This window comes from Anser brachyrhynchus (genome assembly GCF_964034855.1).
Source record: "Anser brachyrhynchus genome assembly, chromosome: 8".
Classification (NCBI taxonomy): domain Eukaryota; kingdom Metazoa; phylum Chordata; class Aves; order Anseriformes; family Anatidae; genus Anser; species Anser brachyrhynchus.
Genome location: NC_137702.1, coordinates 9,955,768 through 9,977,299, shown reverse-complemented (window position 1 = coordinate 9,977,299; position 21,532 = coordinate 9,955,768). Strand labels below are relative to the sequence as shown.

At 37.4% G+C, this 21,532-nt stretch overlaps 1 protein-coding gene and 1 long non-coding RNA gene across 6 annotated transcripts in view; both read left to right on the top strand.

Annotated features, from left to right (window-relative positions):
• The window catches only part of MAST2 (microtubule associated serine/threonine kinase 2), a 191,953-nt gene that overhangs the window by 14,017 nt on the left and 156,404 nt on the right, over positions 1-21,532 (top strand). For all 5 annotated transcript variants that reach the window (XM_080602211.1, XM_080602219.1, XM_080602218.1 and 2 more), the window contains exons 2-3: positions 5,781-5,928; positions 9,654-9,796. In XM_080602211.1, the coding sequence (XP_080458337.1) occupies positions 5,781-5,928; positions 9,654-9,796 (291 nt within the window). The remainder of the gene's footprint in view (positions 1-5,780; positions 5,929-9,653; positions 9,797-21,532) is intronic.
• LOC308198962 lies at positions 5,939-7,596 on the top strand. The gene is made up of 2 exons (XR_013954297.1): positions 5,939-6,811; positions 7,472-7,596. It is a non-coding gene; the product is annotated as an uncharacterized lncRNA (long non-coding RNA).

The window sequence follows — 21,532 nt, the reverse complement described above, 5'->3', positions numbered from 1 at the left end:
CAAGTTCATATTCAGCCTACACTTTTTGTCACGTTTGGGCTCACCGCAGCTTCTTCTGTTGGTCCCCTTCCTACCTACTCACTAAGGCTACAACGTTAAGGTGAATTTCAGTGCTAAATACTGAAGCATAAATATGATGCTTACATTGCTTTAAGTGCTACTAAGGTATTTGCTTTGCAGTCTGTTTTCTAGGCTCTAATTTTCTTTCCTGGTGTGTTTTAAAGTACGCTATGGTAAATCTAATGGCAGAATCAAATTTATCTTTTGTTAAGGGTATGTATACATATTACGTAGGGAAGAAAGGCTAAGAAGAGAGAGATATGCTTAGATATATGATCACAATCCTGAAACAACAGCCTTTTTTCTTTTAAAGGACAAACAGTACTGGATTAAAAAATAGAGAAGAAAATAAGCAGTAAGAATTGCTTACATTAAAAAAAAAATCAGAAAGTTTCAGATTACAGTCGATGTGCATTCTCATTGGTTAATTTCCTTACACCTAGCAGTTCAAGGAATCACTACCTTGACATGCATCCACACTTGCAGCATTCACATGCCATTTGTAGGTTAAGGATCTGTGCTATGCTACTGGCCTTTCAAAAAAAAAAAAAAAAAAGTAAGCAATTAAATTAGGTTGCTGAAAATCATTGCAATGGTGTATATGCCTTTTCTTGCTTGAATGGTTTGAGGAGCACTGCAATGGAATGGAAAAGATGATGGAGCAGGTTCTTTGTAGTTATATTCTGAAATTACCAAATCAGAACGTTAACACGGCATGTTAGTGTAATCTTACCCATCAGGAAGAGCATTTGGTTTCTTGTCTTTTGTCTGTAGCTCCTGCTGCAATCTGTCTGATTCTCCTTGCTGAGTGCAATAACCCCAGTGCCACAACTGTTTAACTGGTTTTCTGTGCAAGTGTTCCTCACTGCTGAAGAACACCCATTCCCATTCTTCTTCATATCCTCCTGTTTCGTGTTACGTGAGCAAACGTTTTGTATACCTTTGAAGGGACTGGTAGGAATAATCTCAGCCTAGCAAATCAAGATGTGGTTTTTGCTCTTATCTCAAGTTCTAAGTTTTGAAGAGTTCTGCAGGGTGCATAAGCCTGATATTTTGCTTCTGCCAAAAGCCCCAATGCCAGAGTATATTAATGCTCTTTTTTTTTTTTTAATCACCTTTGAAAAGAATTTAAAGGAGAGATGCCCACAGTCTTTTCCCCACTGTGTGAGCAGTGTTTCTCTAAGGTGCTTGCTAACGCTTTTATTTCTAAAACTGCAAGATTTTTTTTCTTTTCAAAAGTAGAGGTTGAGCCCTTAAAATTCTGGCAGCCTGTGCTATGTAATGAATTCTTCAGCCACTGACTTTGGTGGTTTGGCTAGTAATTTGAAAGCATGTAAGCAAAATTATGCTCTGTCACTGCAAAGAGTTTTCCTTACTCATGGATTTGAAATGTTGTGTAAAATCTTTGTCCTTCATGTGTATTGCATCTTGCTTTGGGACAAGGACAAGGAAAAAACTCTTCCTGTGGTGTTCTGGTTTTCCCTTGGTTGTATTAAGATGGTTCACATAACACTGGTATTTCTCTCTATTTCATCTATGAACTGCAATACCAAGGCTGGATTTTGATGGAAAAGTGAGAAATTCTGGTCTTATGAAAGACAACTCTATTGTTGTGAAGTTAATACTTCCCCTCTTCATTGTTTTGCTGACCAAATATATGCATAGCTCTTAGAAAATGAAGTTTTAAACTGGCCGTGTTGTAGTTCTGCATTTTAAAACATTAATATGCTGTCTGAGAGCAGGGCTCTGGATTTTTTTATTATTATTTGAAAAGTGAGTTTGACAGCTGTATAAACCTGCAGAGTGCGACTGGGATCCCTTTCTTCAAACCATTCACCAGTTTTGTAGTCTTCTGAATATTGCCCAAGTGCTTAATGTGCTTAACAAAACAGGGCTTATGAAGAATTTGCTGTAGGTAGTATGTGCGAAGCCTGTCTGCTGTAGAAGACAGCCTAGGTTCATTACCGAGTGTGGTAAGCTGCTTCCTTTCCACTGTTCCTTTCCTGTCTTTGTAGTACGAGCGTCTGGTGGGGAGGAGTTGCTTAAGCTGGGGGGGCTGCTGGAGAAATGCGTGTGGAATGGCATCCTGGGGGGTGGCAGGTGCCACTGGGGTCACCTCGGGCTGGAAGGTGTGCGTAGGCAGGATGCCGCGGCTCAACGGGTATTGTAGTAGAAGTAGGTGCTCTGTGCGCCCCTTCAGTGGGGAGCTTTTGATTTGGATATTACCAAATGTAAAAAGTTTGTGTACTGCAACTCGGGAAGGAATGATAAGAACTTTTAATTATTTTTACCAATAAGAAGAGACTGTGTAGAGGGGGAAGGGGAAGGGTAGGGAAGTAAGCACTTCCTTGGGGCTGTGGGGGTATGTGCGTGTCTATATATTGGGTGAAAAAAAGACGTAACATATACAGAGATATTACTTTTAAAAGGGCTTGTCTTACAGTTCTTTAATTTCTGTTTTTACAGCCTTTCCTTACTTCGGTGCTGTGAATGAATGAATGTTCTTTTTTTAGTTGCAGTTCACTGAGAAAGATGTGGGTGTTGTGTGGGAGCGTGCACCCCAGGCAAACCGTGAACAGAGAATCTCTGGTCAGGGCACACTTCTTCATGTTAATCTGAAAATTTTAATTTGCCCTGCTGATGGGTATTCTTGCTAATGCAATAATCCTAAGATTGTTTTTGTACAGTAATGTTCTGCTGAAATCTTTTGCAGACAAAGTAATACCTGTCTTTCTTCCTGAAACAGTCCTCTATTCTCGCACGTGCTGATTCTTGTTCCTTTTGTTGATTTGAATGTTAAATTAACAGTTGACTTGGAGTTAAATTAACTAATGTCCAATAAATCTAGTAATGTTGTAAGGTATACCTTCCAAACTAAGGATGTCACACTAAGCCATCATCAAAATGTGTGAGATGTTTATGAAAGTGAAGTAAAAGCAGCAGCTGAGGAAATTCCATGTAGCTGTATATCCCTGGTGCTCTTTCCCGGGTTGTCTTCCCCAAATCCTCTTTTCTGGCATCTATACTGGGTGGGAGGAACGGGGTGCAAAGGAGGTGTCTCGGAGCCCCAGCTCAGGAGGGGGTGTATTCTATATTCTGGGTGTGGGGAGTATTTGGGTGGTGACGGGCAGGGTCCCTTGCTCCTGTCGCTGGCTGCCGCGTGTCTTCTGGCTGCATTCTTCCTCCAACCATCCAAACGCGGCTGGACTTGGCAGAAGAGCAACGACAGTTGCTGCATCAGCCTTACAAGCAGGACTGTGCTTCCCCTTCCTGTGCTGGTGAAGGCAGGATAATGGCCTGTGCAGGGTGAGGGTGCTTAAAAAGTTGTCTCTTCGAAGGATGTATTTAACAGCGCACAGTACATGGACTGAGAAGGAGACCAGTAGCATCTTGTTTGTAGGGCCTTTCACCAGGGTTATGACTAGGTTCAGTGAAATAGAATATTTCATATTCTATATGTATTCTACATATTGTAGAATGCTGGGAATATTTGGTGGAACTGAAGCATATGGACTGTGAGGGGGTAGGCTGGGTGAAATTTTAATGAACCTGCTTGTAAGTTGGAATGTCCTTGTTTTTTTTGTGGGGGTGTGTGTACATTAGTTTCTGATTGTCATTGTTGGGAAAAACATGACAGTTTTTAGAAGTTACAGGCATTTAGGACAGGTCATATTAAAAGAGTTGTGTATATCTCTATCTATTTACAGACATGTATGTATGTGTAACCACTTTCTGCCATCCCAAATAGAAACAGCAAAGACTTTCTCTTTCTCCCCTGGGCCTCTGCAGCTTTCAGAGATGTGCTAGCAGACTGCTAATGTTGCAATTTAAAATTACTTAGCTTACTCCTAAGTACAACCAGAAAGTGTGGTAGCATGAACGTAGGTGTCTTTTCAGCTCTCCAAATGACAGAAAAACAGAAGTATAGGCTGCTGCACACAAAGGTGTTCAGTACCTTTGTGGAAAAGTTCAGAGGCAGATGAAAATGTGAGCATCTCTGCTTCAAGATGTGAAGAACCCGAAGGTATGATTAAAGCAGTTTTCAGGTCACGCAGCTTACCCCAGGTCACTTGTTTTTGTGCCTCTCCCCCCTCTTGCACCAACACAACAGCTTGCAGCTGTGTGATGAACTGGATGAGTGAGCTGGTCTACTCTAAGTTACCCAGGTCTCATTCTTGATTTGGTTTAGACGGTGTGGCAGCTGTGAATGGCTAACTGTAACTGGAGGAAGAAATTGTTTTAGAGCAGTACTTCTCAACCTATGAAATGTTCACCGCTGAAGCAAATGTAGAGCAAAGCATTCCTGCTCCTCAAACAAATAGCCAAGTTACTGTTATGAGGTGCCAAAAAGAGATGGGGTTTAAGAAAGGTCAAGAATGAGTGAGTCAGAGCTAAGTGAGGATACAATTTCAAGTCCGCATTCAGTTTTCTTTTTCATGTAAAACCACTTTACTCATGCCTTTTTTTCCCTTTCTCCACAAAAATTCTTGAAGCTTTTAGAGTGTGCAGTCCTGGTTTGGATTTGACAGTTTGAGGCATAACTGTAGACTGAACAGGTTTGAATTAATGACTTCAGAAATTGATTTTGATTGCAATCTGCAAATCTTAATTAAAAGCCACTAATGATAGATGAATTTTTTGATTTAAACATGACTTAAAAGACATGATTTAAAACTGCTAAGCTATGTGGTGATGTATCATGCAGGGAAATTGTTCTTTGCAGCTTATTTTCTGCCTCAGATGAGATTTTGTAAGGATAAGCATGACCTGAAGTAGCTAATGAGAGGCATTTGAAATAAAATGGAGCAATCCATTAAGACATGTGGAATGTGTTGCACAGCTGCAGAGAAGGGAAGACTGGACCAAGTGCATCTATGTAGCCTATAATGGAAAGTGTCACATTTTCTTCAAAACCACATATGATAGCTATGCTTGTACTTTTTCTTTAGGCACATGATGTGAGTTACTTTGACACCTCCAGAACAATTAAATGCATGAGGGAAAAGCTGTGGTTGTGTTCACCGCTGTTCTTCTACCTATTTCCATTTTGATTGAAAGTTTGCTGTATGCTGTGAAAGGAATTTACATGTGTGGGAGTGTTTCTGACAAATACATGTCTAATTCTGTTTGTAGTAATAACAAAGACATTCCACAAAGAATGATCTCTATCCTAATGAATTATTGTATAGTGATACATATGTTCTTGTAGTAGAGCTGCTGAACTGTAACTTATATTAGGAGATTTGGGTTGCAATTAGACATCTGAACTGTTTCTTTGTATGTATATTACTCATAGACTAGAAGGAACAAATATTCAATATTCAAATATTCAATATTCAAGAAATCCAGAGATAATCCTCTTTGCTTTAGTCGGAAATAGATTAAATCAAAGCTGAACATGATTTTTCATTGGCCTCTTTACCTACATACTGTAACTGCTAATAATTTCTGTAGCCTAATTGCCGTTTTCTGACTCATATTAATGGTAAGCCTTACAACAATAATGTTCAAGAAGCATATTTGACTGGGGTCTTGTGATGTGCTTTCAGCACAGATAAGTGGCACAAAAGAGGGGGATTTACATTTTTAAGTAGTCTGCTTAATAATAATAATAATAAAACATAAATAATCAGGTCTCATTTATACTTGGAGATAGTATATTTCAGAAATTGATACAATAGGTTTCACTTACAGGTTTCTAATTGTTCTTCATTGTACAGGAAACAGTAACAGAGTCCACTCCGTTGCGTTGCAGAAAGCTCAGCAATCCTGACATCTTTTCATCTGCTGGGAAAACTAAGCTCCATCGTCAGCTAAGTCAAGATGACTGCAAGCTACGCAGAGGTAGTTTGGCAAGTTCTTTGTCAGGTATGCCATTTTGTAAAGACCATATGACAATTCATTACTATTAAAATACTCTGTGTTGTTGGCATAGCAGTTGTGATAAAAGATACTGATAGGACATTTCTTTAAAACCAGAGGCAACCTCTTGTTGGGAAGGCGTACAAGTTTTTATATAAGAGGAAGATTCAGAAAGAGGTATTAATAGAAAAGAATGAAAAAGAGAGCTGTATTTGGCATGAAATTCTGCATATTGGCCAGAGTGAAAAGTTAAAAGCTAAGATTTGATGTGCAAAATTAAAAGAAGGGAGTGGTGGGACTTCAGGCAATACAGTGATATATTCTTACCTCTTTTGCTTCTAAAGTCATCACTGACTGTAAGCTTGCCTACTTTGCCATATTGTTTCTTATTGGGAACCTGAATTTTATATCATGTTGAAATTATTTCATATATTTTTGGATTCAAAAGCCCTGTAAACGTTTGTGATTCAAAGTAAAAATGCTGCTTTGAAAAAAAAATATTTTTTCAGTTTATATAATTTTTTTCTTCTGAACACAGTCTTCAGCTCTATCAGAAAATTTAGTTCATGACTACTAGAACCATGGAGTGAGCATAATCTACTAACGAGTCAAAAATGTTGGACCAAGTTCAGTAGTTTGCTTTTTCAGACACTTCATACGTGGACGAGGGGATGCTTGCACAATTATTTAGATCTTGTATCAGTTTGTGATACCAGCATTGGACCATACAGAGCTAGCTGCATGATCAGTCTAGAATGAAATAGCTGATCTGCCTGAATACCACTGTTCTTCTGTAGGGTTAACTTTCAGCCCATTTCCTCCCTAATTAGGCTGACTGTTTGACTATTTGCATGTTAGAGCAAGAACAAGAAGGGCTTGAAATTCGCAGGTGGGAGGGGAAGAGAGCGGAACCACTCATTTTGGCAGTAGCATGGGCTTGACTTATATGATTGTGAAAATACAAAAAGCTTTGTTCCCTCCGTCCTTTATCTGGAGAAAGATAAATATACTAATGTTTGAGGTGCTGGGTGTAATGGAATTAAATAAGCAGTAAAGTATGCACATTTTATTTTGGGTTGGCCTTGTCTTAAAGTTTTATTTGTAATAAAAGGGTTGTTTTTGAAAAATGGAAACTCACTCATGTTTTGTATGCAAGTAAGGTTATTCTTTAGGGTAGGTTAATCACTAGAGGAGAATAAAAGAAGAAGTAAGCAAGAGGAAGCAGGAAAATGAGAAGTTCTATGGTTTTTAAAAAATATATGTTTTTCTGTTTGGATATAAAATTCTTGTAAATTTTGTGTCTGAAATGATAATGTCCTCCATAATTAGTTGCTGCATCTTAGTGAATTTTCAATCTGCTATAACCTGATACAGGAAGGGGAAAAGAGCCCCAGCCAGATAATTTTAACTCAATTGGATAAAGGAAATGTAGATGTTTAGATATATATTTTAAATGCAGGTGTTGGGAACATATGCAGGATTCAAGGCATGGTTAGGGAAAGGCTTTAGCTTCAAGCTCCATCCTGAAAATAATTCCACCTTATTTTAGTGACAGCAGCAAATCAATTTGAGTAATACATGCTTATAGATGAAATAGATGGTTGTGCATGCAAACTGGATGGCTGAGATTTGACTATTGATGGAAAACTGTCTTCCTGGATTCAGATTACGCAGTAGGTAACTTCTTGATTCCCTGAAAGAAGTATTTTGCTTAAATGTGAGCTGTTTTTGTGGAACTAAAAGGAGATATTGATAACTATATCATATGTTATTCTTGCTCTTGAGTACTGGCATTTTGAATGGGCAGATAATTACATGCTTTGAATTGCTATTATAGGATACTTTGCTAGTGCTTTACTGAGATAAATACAGCATTGTACGTTTCTGTAGTTTTAGACCTCTGCAGAGAAGCAGTCATTGTATTTACACATAATTTGAAAATGAACAAACCACAAAAATCATGTCCATAGCTGCAAGCAGCTTGAATGGGACTGAGAAAAAGGTACTAATATGTTGGATCTTTATTTGCTTGCCAAAGTTGAGCCTTCTCATCTCTCATACTTTGCCTCATTCCGTTACTGTATGGTTAGTACATTACTTTTAACTTTTACTGAAAATTAACATAACCAAGGTACAAAAACAAAATTTTGTACAAAATTTGTACAAGGTACAAAAACAAAAAACAAACCAGAAACACCCCACCATCACCCACATGGAATCGTGGATGATCTCATTGACAGTTTTCCAAATCTTGTAACTGCTTTTATATAACAAATGTAATATTCCACATTTAATTCTAAGGTCAAGTTGAAGAATTAGCAAAAGAATAGCCTGCTGAGAAAAAGTATTTTCTGCAGTATATATGATGAAAGATGCAGACTTCTTCCTGCTACTGATTGCAACGAATCTCTTAGCCTCCTGTAACTCCTGTTGTAGAATCTGAGCATGTAGTAATCTCTTGAATGCAACCATGTTCACTGTGCTTGGAAGGAGAAGGAGGGGAGGGCACACACCGTTATTTCCTTTTCCCATATATAAATAAGTGCTTTGCACTGTTTTAATGTGGGAGGTAATGTCTAGGATAGTTTACTGTTAACAGTCCATATTTCATTTTTGAGCTTTGGACATTGAAATAATTTAATCTGACAATCTTAATTTTTAAAGAAAAGAGGTATTATTTGCTCCCACTTTGCAGATGGTGAAATTAAATTACAGAGTCTGACTGGAGTTACAGAGGAAGTCATTTGGAAGCTAATAGTGGAATCAGGATTTAAATGCTTTTTCACTTGTGTTTTAACTGCTAGACTGTCTTCTCTTTTTATTGTGAATGACGTACGTAAAAGGACACTGTCAAGCCTGATACAGTCAAAATCGGACTTATTTTGTTTCTTTCTTGTTCTGGAAATTTACTGTTTGCCATTTTCAAAACAGTTTTATATTGACTAGAAAAAAATGTACTGAGCAGATCCTCTTAAATGATTATTGTATACTTCCTGTAGTAAGGCACAATGGTGTGAGCTTGTTGAGATAGGAACTACTCTTCTCGCTGTGTGTGCAGCATGGGAGATCAGCATCTGTACTAATACGATGCAGAGGAGGCTTAGAAAAAATACAGAACGTAGTTTTAGGATACTGTGATGCTGCTGATCAGTGAATTTTCTCTTAAAGAGAAAATATTGATCCCTGGCTCAAAGCAAAACAATGGTTAAACATACACTATTTTCTGACCAGAGCTGAACGAAATCTGCTGCTGAATGTTGCAGTAGTATGGGAAAGCAGGGATGTCAGATTGGCTAAGTTATTGAGAAGAGGTAATATTGTAAAATTGAGTGTATTTTCATGAGAATTTTTAAAGTTATACTTCAAAGATTTTGTAACATGAACATTTCCTCTCTGTAGGGCAATAAAGGGTTTAATTGGCAGCAAATGCTGTTTTCTTTTTAAGCAGTGCAAATTACAGAAAGGTATGAAGGGATGAAAGTCAATTTCTATAAGATTTTTGATTTGTCCATTACCTAATAATGAAAGTAAATAATTTTAAAATATTTAATTATAAAGGGAATGAATTCACAGGTAGTATACTTTTACAAGTTATAACCAATCAAAACTTTTAAATTGCTTTTTTATGAGCAATTTCTTCTACATATGCAACATTTGTTATCAGCATGGTATTATGAACTTGCAGACTTGTTTAAAAACAAGTTGATAGTATTTTGGTTTTGTTTTTAAAGGAAAACAGCTACTTCCCTTATCAAATAGTGTCCACAGTGGAGTGGGACAGACAATATGGCAGCCACCTGGAGATACCTCAAACCTGGTCCGCATGAGAAATCAGTCTCTAGGACAATCTGCTCCTTCACTTACTGCTGGCTTGGTGAGTAAGTCTGGCAATAATCTTGATGATTTCATGCTATAAATCAAGAGTGGTGTGATCCCGTGCTATGGTTTTTACCTTGCTTTCTCTCCTCCCTCTCACTGAAAGCTGCATTTTGTGCCCATTTTTTTTGGGTTGGAGGAGAATTAAGAGGAGAATGTATTCATCCTGTTTTTTGACAAAAAAAAATGAAAAGGAAAAAATTGTGCGTACAAAGAATTATTTCTTTTTGTGGGAAGCTCTTTTTTGATGCTACTTAAGCTGCCTGATTCCCGAAAGAAAAAAAATATCACTGGAAGTCTAGAGAGATGTGAGTATGGGAACTTGACCGTCTGAAACAAGTTTAATTGGGAAGCAGCTTTCTGAGTAGCTACCTTGGCCTATTTCCCCAGAGAGCAGCTAGGGGGATGAAGCTGAAAGGAATAACTGTCCATGGAATTGAAAAGCTGGAACTGACATCTGCTGTTCTGCGTGGTTTCTGTCAAACGGTTTTAGTAGAAATGAATATATTTTTGCAGAATGTTGCATCTGTTAAATTAGCATTCTCTAAGAAGAGAATGTTATATGTGGGAAGGAAATTCAACTGGCTATAGTCAAGATGGAATTGCAAACCAAAAGGAACATAACTTCTGTTTTTTGATGTTCCTTATGCCCTCTAACTATTTTAAATTTTTGAAGTGCAAGGAGAAGAGAAGTTTAAGAGTAGGAAAAGACAGCTATCAGCTATTTGTGAGCAGTCTTACATGCAACATAAATTGTACATAAATGGTAAACTAAAAGCAAAGCTAGAAGCTTATTTTTTTTGCCGAGTTTCCGTAGTGTTGTCCCTATAGCAAGTGTTACTGAAATGAGGAAATTTCGGTGTGTCAACTGCACCATCTAATAGGGCTGTAAGGAACTGGGTAAATGTTTCTTATATTGTAAGAAGCAATGACCCCTTCTAATGCTTCTAGTTTATTGAAGCAATGACCCCTTAAGTTAAATGGTGTACCTTGTATGTAGTAGCCCTTAGATTGCTACCTGTTAGACTTTTTTTGGGAATCCTTGGCAGTATGGTACCACCAGGATTTGAAAAGAAATTAAAATCTTTGATATTAAAAAATCCATGTGTTTGTGTTTTGATTTCACGATGAAGTGTTTGTAGTCTTAGCATTTTTAGATGTGCTACTACATGGATTTGATGTAATTGTATTGTCTTGTCTTTGGTGCCTGTCAGTAGATACTCTTCTATTGGTTTTGGTCTTAAATATTTATTCTTAGCAGTGGTTGTAATTTCTCTGTATGAATAGAAATAAAAATTGGCACATGTACATGGCATCCGAGTACATATCTGGTGGGGACTTAAGGAAAAAAAAAAGAGGAAAAAGGGAAAAAGCAAAACATTGAAATACAGATTTATTGCCTGGTGGTAGGCAAATACCTTGAAGTTTTATAGCTTAATGAAAATAGCTGTGCTTTAAACCAAAGCACTAGTTCTCAGATATTTAATTTGGAATCCTGCTTTGTTGTTTAACAGCTTTGCACAATTCAGTGGGCTGCAGATGTGTTTGCATGGTAGTGCTGCATATTAATGTGATGTATTTTCAGTTTGTCATGGCAGTGTTTGTGCTGTCTATCAAATGCTCTGATATGAAATGCAATGTCAATAATTTATTTTAAAATAATCATCTTTCTAATTAAAGCAGACAAATTCAGCTATAAATCCAGTATTTGTCCTTTTGTGTTGTTGCTAGGTACTGAAGTATATGGTCGTTTTCCTACCTCTGTATGGTTTATGGTGGGCTGTATGTTAATTGCAGTTGCAGTTAATTAAGCCTAGAAATTAAATTTTTTTATATGAAATGAGCTTCTAAAGCAATGACTAAAGAGCTGGTCACAGGATGAACACCTAATTAAATGCAGTGAGTCCTGGGATCTCAGAGCTAGTTACGTGTTTGCAGCTCTTCTAATATGCTTGTGGTATTGAAATATGTTTCACAAATTAGAACAGCAAAGGGTTTCTTGCCAGTATAATTAATCTTCTTAGAAGAATAGCTCTATTAAGAGATGAGTAGGTTCAGTAATGCAGAGTGTCATTTTAATGTGCCAGCCTTGATTGTTAGAGCATTTAATTCTCCTATTATTCGTTACTAATACAATAGAAGGATAGCTATGGAGAAATGAGAGTGTGGTACTGGGAAGGCATAATACTCAGAGCTACGTGCGTTATTTCTGCTTCCACTTTATGGTACTGTAGGTATCAGTGTGTTTTCCTTTGCCAAATTGCTTTGTTGGTATTCAGCGGTGGTGTTTTTTTTTTTCTGTGCTTAAATTGATTTTTTTCAACTTTGTTTACAAAGTGAAACAATAAATTAATGGTAGCAACTCCTTAGAAATTAGTTTGTAGCTTCTGAAACAAGACTGATAGCCAGGCTACTTACTAGCAACAGCTCAAGAATTGGAAATGACATTGTAACATGCTAAACTTCATAAGCATAATTTATTGTTAGAACGTTTCAGCTCTTTACATGTGTGATAATCTGGTTTAATGTGCCTGCATAGCACTTGCCACTAGATCCTTGACTTGAGAAGGAAGTCATCATAGCCTGAATGCCGAGTGCTCTTGTGATGTTGATCAGATCTGTGTGCCTTCTAAATATGTGAGGACTTCATGCCGTGACCTTCAGTTCATCATGAACTCTAAGACACGTCTGTGATTGTAGTAGATGGACTTCTGGTGAGGAGTGTCCTATGATTTTTATTCCATATTTAAGAATTTAATTCCCTAAGGTGGTGCTGAAAAAAGTAATTGGGGGGAATAAAGATACAGGCTTTGTTCTGGGCATCTCTGATATTTTCTGCTGTCAAGACTCAAATGTAGTAAAAATGAAGGAAAAAAAATACAGGGTGGTGGATAGAAAAACTGTGTATAAGGAACAGAAGGATAATAATGTGGAAAATCTTTCATGACTTAGTTTGGGGATTCATTTATCTGAAAACTTGGCTTGCAGACTCCCTGTCTTAAAGGAGTTAGGATTTGGATTGTGCTTTGAAGACAACTGATGAGAATGATTGGGGATAAGGATGCATTCTCTTTTGAAAAAAAAGACATGAAAAGCGTCAGGGCTTGTTAATTTTAGAAAGGAAAAAGCTTGAGAAGAGAACATTATTGTAGAGGAGGCGGATTGAGAGGGTCTTTCTTGCAAACAGTTATTCTGACAAAATTCATAGAGTGAATTTCATTGCCGAAAGCAATTTACTTCAATGCCACCAAGAGTTAATATTCCAGGGTTGGAGTGTGTATGGGTGGACAAGGGATGATTTTTCCTTAATTTTTATTGTTAAGGATAGGCTGCTCAACTGGAGTACCACACCATTGCCAAATATGTATTTACGTTTGTGGAGAAAGAGGAGTGTGCGTGCGTGCGTGTTCCCTTTGCACATAGCACATCTCAAGCACTGTCTCCAGCTTTTTGTGAAAGAACATCCGATAGTGTGCTACCCATAAATTAGAATCACAGAATATCCCAAGTTGGAAGGGACCTGCAAGGATCATCGAGCCCAACTCCTGGGCTACATCTCTCATGCATTGCTCACTATCTAGTGCCTGGAAAAATTAGGGATGGTCCAAGAATAAGAAACCATGCATGTTCCTGTTGCCAACTGTGGTGATGGGAAAACACTTGAAGGAAGCCTGTCATTGGAAAATTTGATACTTTTGTGAAAGAAATTTTGAACCTTTTTTTTTCCCTTTCCTTCTTAAAAACTTAAGTTTTCTGAACTGCTCCCTGTACTTCTTGAACCGAAAACTGAGCATCATTTTCGAAAATAAGGTTGAGGATTCTAGTTTAGCGGCAGGTCTCTTGTTGGCATAAACTTTCTTCCTTGTATTCTGTACCACACAACATATGGTCTGGGTCATTTTTTTGTTTTCAGAGATGAAGTCTGGTGACTCTGTTGGTGCTTTGTTAATCCTGATGCCAGACTTCTAAGGTTTCCTTCCAGAGTCGATGCCCTGTTCAGAGAATAATTTCAAATGACTTATGGTTTTACATCCGCTTTGCAAGGTAATGGTTAAAATGAGACAATCATGTTGTAGAGTGCATCAGAAAGTTTGCCTTTCCCTGGTCTTGTTCTACAAGAAGTAGTTAAAAAAAACCACACACAACAAAACCTCTTAGATTTTGAATAACAATCCGGAGGACAGAATGTCTCAGATGCAAGGCCTTGAAATTATTCACACGCTGAAGAACTTCCTGTGTTGAATTACACTAAGCCAGTGACAGCCCCCATTCAGCCTCATCTATTCTGACCGTTCAGTTACCTACAGCTGTGTTGATTAAGTTATTCTGAGCAGAACGGGGCAGTCATCCTTGGGGCAGGGAGGGAGCCTGTGCTGGAAACGTGGTAATTGAGACAGACTTCACACTGTGGCATATGAGTTTTGATGTTCAAGTTTAGGTGTGCTTTTTAGGAGAGAATATTCACTGTTGATTTTCTAAGTTTTTATTCCTTTGCTTTTGATTTAGTTTAGCTGTATTAGAAATAGAATCAGTTGTACCCAATATATAAACCTCCAGTGGCAGTGTATTGCCCCTGTGCAGTTTGCTCTTTCTGCTCTTTATTACAAAATGTTGTACTTCACCTCTGTATCGTTCTTGGCTACCAGAGAGAGTGGCTAGTTGGCTACAGGTTTGGGTTTGTAATGACACAATTTAGATAATTCCTTTTACATTCATGTTAAGGCTAAAACCAATTGCTGATGTCTGTAAAGCCTGGTGAGGAATTTGCGGTGGTGTTCTGCCATCTGCTGGTGGGCATGTAGCAATGGGGAGAAATAATTTAACCCTGAGATCTAAGTAACTTTTAGTAAAAGGTTTTCAGAGATCCTGGTAATTAATTGTTTGTGATTTTGCAGCACAAGAATGCTGTTTGTGTGATTTTGTTCTACGGTAACCACTTGCTAATAATCTGGCTTCTTCTTTAGCTGGAGTATGAATTAGCTTCATATTTTAATGTACCATGGCTTGCAACAGTGGTTTTCTGGTAACAGAAAGTTGGTGATTAGGATAGTTAAGAAGAAAATAAGATTTCTTTTTTTTTTTTGAGGCAAGTAGATCAATCATTGTTTTTTGCATTTTTTTGGGGTCAAAAGCTGTGTTGCCTAACTGTGTTTTGGTCTATAACCTGCTAGGTGGTGCTGAAGTACTGGAGGTTTCATCTCAGCATAGTGAATTGCATTTTCAACACAAAATGACACCATTGCTACAGGGCCAACCTAAAGAAGAGAGCGAGATGTTTTCCTGTATAGTGCAGCTAGGAGGAGACATTAACGCTGTGTTGTTTGCAAATTTGCTACAGAAATTAACAATTGAAAAATCCAGCTGAAATGCAGCGTAGTTAGAAGTTCCATTTTTTTATATTCTGCTTCCAAAACCCTATTAGTTTTGAAAGGAAATTCTATATCTGGGTCTCCTACTTGGTTTGCAGTGCTTTAACAGACTCGCTGTGTATTATTTAGGATTATTCACTAATTTCACAGTGATGAGGCCTTGGAAGGAATGGAGTTTGTGGTGACTTGCAGGTATCTGATTAACAAATTAAGCATTAGCTTGCAAAGCTGGTCTTCCACTGCACTCTCTAGCTTGCTGCTTGATATGAATGCTCACAGTGATGTGAGTGCACAGAGCTTAGACTTCTACCTCCTTGCAAAAGAATTAGATGTAATCTCTGTCTTTTTACTGAAAAATACAGCAGTAGTTGGGGGACGAGTCATTAATGCCAGTTGTGTGTAGAGCTACCTCCTGCTGATTGATTGCCTACTTATCACAGGAGCAGACATTTGAGTCTGATGAGAACTTCATTTACATTTGTGTGTTCTGAAACATGCAGCTACTCTTTTTCCAAAATGTTTTGTTATAGGTAACCTTACTCTTCGCTTGTGTTTTAGGAGATAAGGTGTTGACTGCTTAAATGTTGCTGAAGACATTTGAAAATATTTTTAACTGAAAAATAATCAAAAATATTAAAATAATAAAAAATAATTAAAGTTACAGCTCATGAAGACCATATACTTGTTCTGGGGTGTAAAGAACTTTTAATACTTGACTTCACGAGTCTCATATTATTAGAAAAGTAGAAGATAGAAGAGGACTATGGTTATATGAATGAAATTTATTACTGCATGAAGTCATGGAAATTGTGTTTTAAAATAGCAGTAATAGCCTGAGTTGGGAAGTAAATGGATTTCCAGATTAAGATCATGTGAAGCCTAAGTTTATGCATACTAATTAAAAATTTACATTTGCTTATACTGTGAAGTCTGTGAGCGAATCTTTGAGAGTTTGGGTAAATTACGGATTTTGGAAGATGCGGCACTGAGGAGATGAGATAGAAGGTAAGTGTCGCCTGAAAAACTAAAGCACTGTCCAGACTTGTGTTTTCTTGAAGGGACTGGATTTGAGGGAGAGGTGGGGAGCAAGTTCTGGGTGGAGGGTTGGACATACTGGCACGGGCTGAGTGATAAGACTTGAAAGTGAGGACAAGGATCTGATAATGTGGAGAAGGGGAGAATCAGGCCTTCTGCAGAGGAGTAAATGCCATTATAAGCAAATTGCAGAAGAGCTTCTTTGAACATACTTGAGTATTTGAGCACTAGGCAGTGCCTAGAGTGCTTTCAGAGATTTACCTTTGTCACAGCTTTAAGGCATCTCTGGTGGGAAAAGTAAAATGCATATGCTATAATTCTGCATATTTTCATGATAAATTCAGGAACATATGCTTCACAATGGCATTCAAAACTGATAGTCCTGTTAGGATTTTCATTATGGAATTTCATTCTAAATAATGAATGTGTATCTGAATAAAGAACAGCAAATAATTGTGACAAATTCTGTACCAAAGTTATGCTTAATATATAGTGCATAGTACTTGAACACAGTCAGCATCTTGCTATGAAGTCTTTTCAGGTCAGCATTTTTTTAACTTCAGTTAAGTGAATTTCATTTTGGAGTGGACTCATTGGCTCAAAGGAGGTTTTCATACTGGAAAGAAAATTTGAACACCCTTCTGTGTAACCTGAGGCTTGTCATCATAGGAAATATGAATTCATAAAACTTGCCTTGTGATAATTGTTAGGCACTAGACTGTCAGTTTGAATGATTGCAGTTCTCATTATCTTCAGATGCTGTGTGTTACTTTTTGTCTATGAATATGTTGAATTGATTTTTGGCACATACAGTCAGTTCTGCTCCTGACAGCAGCACTATTGTAGGTGTAAAGTGAGAAACTGCTGTAGTGTGCATGGAAAATTAGCTTTTTTTTTTTTTTTCTTGGGGAGGTGTGAGGAACTTAAGACAATACAAAGAGTTATTCAGACAGTCTTGAATATACATTGTCACTGGAACGATGCTTTGTTCCATAAGAGCGTTCTGTGATTCCTTTTGGCCTTTATATAAGAATATACGGGTGTAGACAGTAAAAACAAACAAACTTGAAAAATCTAAAGTATTCAGAAGTTTCTTTATATATTTTTATTTTTATTTTATTTTTTTTTTGGTAGGTATTACTGTAGGCAGCATGAGATGTCCACGTTTAGTATTTTAATGTAGCTGCTTTCTGCATCTGGTAACTATTTCCTAGGATGCGGTAGGTACTAAGAAGGTCAGTCTTCAAGCATGAGATAGATAGGTTGCCTGAGTTTCAAGCTACTTTGTTCCAGTAATACACACTGTTTTGAGCTTTAAGTTATCTATAAAAAAACCCTCATAAGTCTGTGACTAACAAAAGCTTTGGAAATGCTCTAGAAATTAGTAGTGTAATCCCCTATGTTTGGCAGTTATTTTGTTGTTTGGTGTGTTTTAACTGTACTGTGTTATTTTGGTTTATCCAAGCCATGCAGTGCGTCTTCCCAGCAAAACAGTTACAGCTCTAGAGACTCGGTGATTGCTTATTTTACAGCTTTGAGGAAAATGGGAATACAGTTGTTTATATGCTTCACCTCTGAACAGCTGTAGCTCAGAATCTTGCCTAAGAGTTAATCTACAGTCCTTATTACCTTGAGATTACTAGAGGGGGAGAGGTGTTATCACTTGGCAGAGATAAGTTCAGCCTTGTAACTGAAACAGTACTAAAGCCTGAGGCTTATGCAACAATCCTGATATCTGAACTTTGATAAACTGAGATACAGAGAGGTTAAATCACTTGGTCATCAGTAAAACTGAGAGGAAAGCATACCTCACAGACTTTCTGTGAAGCTCAGTTTATTAATGTTAGGAAAACTCAGATGGACAGGGCTATGAAATAACTTATTCCTGCAGTCACTTTATAGATAGTGTACCTGTGTCACTCACCTATTACTGATTCTGTTAAAGGTACTGTTCAGATTCTGAAGTCAATTATTCAAAGCAGGAAATGCCTTGGTCTTTTTTCTGGGCTTTACTTCATTGTTGTTGCTAACCTGAGCATTTCTGCAGTTTTTAACTCTTCAAAGGTGGGAACTGCAGAGTCCTTGGTCTGTGAGAATATGAGGTATAAAATCAGAATAACCATTACACTTGCAGTCTTGATTTGGAGTCCATATAGTTCTTTCCTTTACAAACTAGGAGTAATTTCCTTTACAGACTAGGAGTAATTACCAGGCTGTATTTTCAAAGTGTCATTTATTATTGGGAATACACGAGGAAGATTACTGTATTGCAACATTTTGGACTGATCCAGATTTTGTTCACTGAAAAGCAGTTGTGTCTGGCTAAGAATGTAAAAGCAAAATTTATTGTGCTTCTTCTGAAGCTTTGTTTGCTTCTTGCTTTTGTAGTTTATTTCAGTGACCAAGTTTCCATTTGGGAAAAAAATAAAAATGGATTCTGCGTACATCATGAATATGTCATGTTGAAACTGTAGTGCAAGTATGCAAAAATGTGTGTCAGTGTGAACTTTAAGTTATTGGCAAGGGGAAAATGTTTATAATAGAGGACTGAAAGAAGTACAGGGTTTCAGATCTGTCATGAAAGGATGTGAAATGTAATTAACCTAAAATAACCTTTAAAATATTTTTGAGCCTGATAAATTAAATGAGCTGTTGAGATAACTTAATGAGAGATTTTAATTTTATACCTTAAATAATATCCTATTAAAATCCTCAAGATTTTGCTTTGTGATGGAATCCACTGAGACTTACATTTTCACAATGACCTCATGATTCAGTAACGTTGTTAATATATTTGGTGTGTATTTGAGGGGTATTGTCTAGGTTAATGGCAGCATTTGTTCTTTAACTGCTTGAAGCCACAAAGCTCTAATTGAAGATACAAATGTTCAAACCTCATTATTTTAATGAGGTCATATGGTATAGCAACAATAAAAAATAGTTACACGATGAACCCCTATTGCAGAGTTGCATAATTTGCCCATGGAAACAAAGTATTGTGTGAAACTTGAAATTAAAATTCTCTGCCTCGGATTTTAAATAAAACATGCAACTTTAAATCTAAGGTGGTTTCTGTATTTGTCTTCACTCACAATTAGAAGGAAGTATTTGGTAGTCTTATGTTAAAGGTATGCAGCTATGTTGTTAGTTTACACAGATATGGTTACACTGCACACACTAAAGTTTTCACACTGGCTTCTAGTAGAAGCAAATGTAACCAGGTAACTCTGCAGAGATACTTCTGGCAAATTTGCATCTTGAATTTTCTGAATATTGATAATTGAACTAATTTACTTAATGAGTGTTGCCAAGGAAAATACATAGTGTGTTTATCACTGTGTCAAGAATCCAGGGGTCGGAGGCAAAGGTCAAAGTGTTCATTACTGCTTTCATTTCATCAGGGTTGCCAACCTTGGTTGCCTGTTTGCAGCTTTGTATACTGTGCTATCTCTAGTGAGAGCCGGATCCTTTTAAAGACTCCTGACTATTTTGATGTCCCTAAGTTTGTGTTCCTACTATGTTCTCCCATAAATATTTATTTTTCTCTGTGGCTTCCCCTATCTCCAGAAAACAGGAAGAAAACTCTCCCCAGCAAATATTCATTTTCATTATTTGACAGTAGCTAGAAAAGTTATGAGTTAGACTGCTTTGTGTACAAGTACACTTCTTCTGTGACCTCCTTAATTCTTCTCCACTCTACATTCTTTGGGCTGTGGGCTACTGGTCTGGAGATCTTAAGGTGAAAGCTATAGTGATGTATCCTATATTACAGATCTATTGTTGGTCAAAATTTGCACCAAACTTTTTTTTATCATACAGTAACTAGTTCTCGTACAACCTTTGTTTCTGTAGTATTTTCTTGCTAAATGAAGTGTTCCGAATCATGAGCTTTTCATCCATGAGCTCTTCAATTCTGCTCAAATGACCATTCGCAACATAAATTTAAGTAACCATTTGGTTGTTTTAGGTAAGTTATTGTTGTTTTGCTTTAATTCACCCAAATAATTTGACTTTCAAACTAAACTAAAATGTAGGGTGCTTTGAATTTAAAACACAGGTACAAGATTGGCTTACTATACTATAAATTATAGCAATTTCAAGAGAAAAGAATTGTGGTGCATATCTTCTTCAATTAAGTACGTTAATGATGCATGACCTTCCATCTGCTATCTGATTTCTTTTTTTTTGTCCCATTATTAACCAAGGCTTTTAGCATCAAGCTTTGCCTGTATTGTATGAAATCTCCATCTGAGAATGGTTGTGGATAACCTTAAGTAATTTTTAGCTCTGTTTTTTCTTTGCTCATCAGGAAACTTCTCTGGTTGGTTGAGGGTTTAAAAGTAGGTAATCGCAGTTTCACGTTCTGGAGCAAGTAGTGAATGGATGATTAAACTCTGTTTTGTGTTAACTAAAATGGAGGATGTTGATTTAACTTGATTCCACCCAAGCTACATAATTGAGCTCAACCTTTTTGTTCAGAGCTGCTGCTCTGTGCTGAATACCTCAGTCCAGAGGAGTGGGAAGTGTATAAAAATGCCCACTAGCCTTAAGTAAAATTATATTTTTTGCTATCTGTTTTTTGGGTAATTACTTTAATCACATAACCATGTCAGAATTTGAGCATTTTATGCTGAGGACTGGCTGTTTCATTTACATCAAGTTCTTGTGTCCAAGTATTTTGTCCCCAAAGAAAAGTAAGTGGGAAAGATGAAATGTGTTGGGGTTGTGGCTGAGTGGTGCTGCATGTTTAAAGGAACCCCCAATCCCAGCTGCATCAGGGTTGAAACCTGGATCTGATTAAGTAGTAGTAATCTGGGGTCTGTCTTACCCACTACGTGACCAGGGTAAGCGGTGCCAACGGCAGTGTGCTGAGGAGACTTGGGCACTGTAGAATGAAATCTTAGTGGGAGGAGATTTGTTACTTGTGTGTAGACCAGAGATACAGGTAGCATTGCTTTTATCCTTAGCAGCGCTCCGTTCTAGTTCAAAATGTAAGTCAAAAAGCCACCCTTTAATAGCAGCTGAAATAAATATATGCAGGCAGAACTAAAAATAATCAGAAAAACCTATTAAAGTTGCTTTCAGTTTCAAGAAGATGAACTGATTTAGGAGAAAGCTTGTGAAAGAGTGAGGAACCTCAGCAAAGAGACCTGCTCCTTTATAGTCTCTAGGGAAGTTAGTTAAGAACCTCCTGTTAGAGGCACAGAGAAATGCTGTTTCCTCTTCCCACCTGCAAAGGAGAGTTAAGAATGGTTAAAAGGAAAGTGGAGTGGTTAAAAACAGGATAAAGGAGGTTGTTAATTCAGTGAATAAAAGGAGATAATGACACA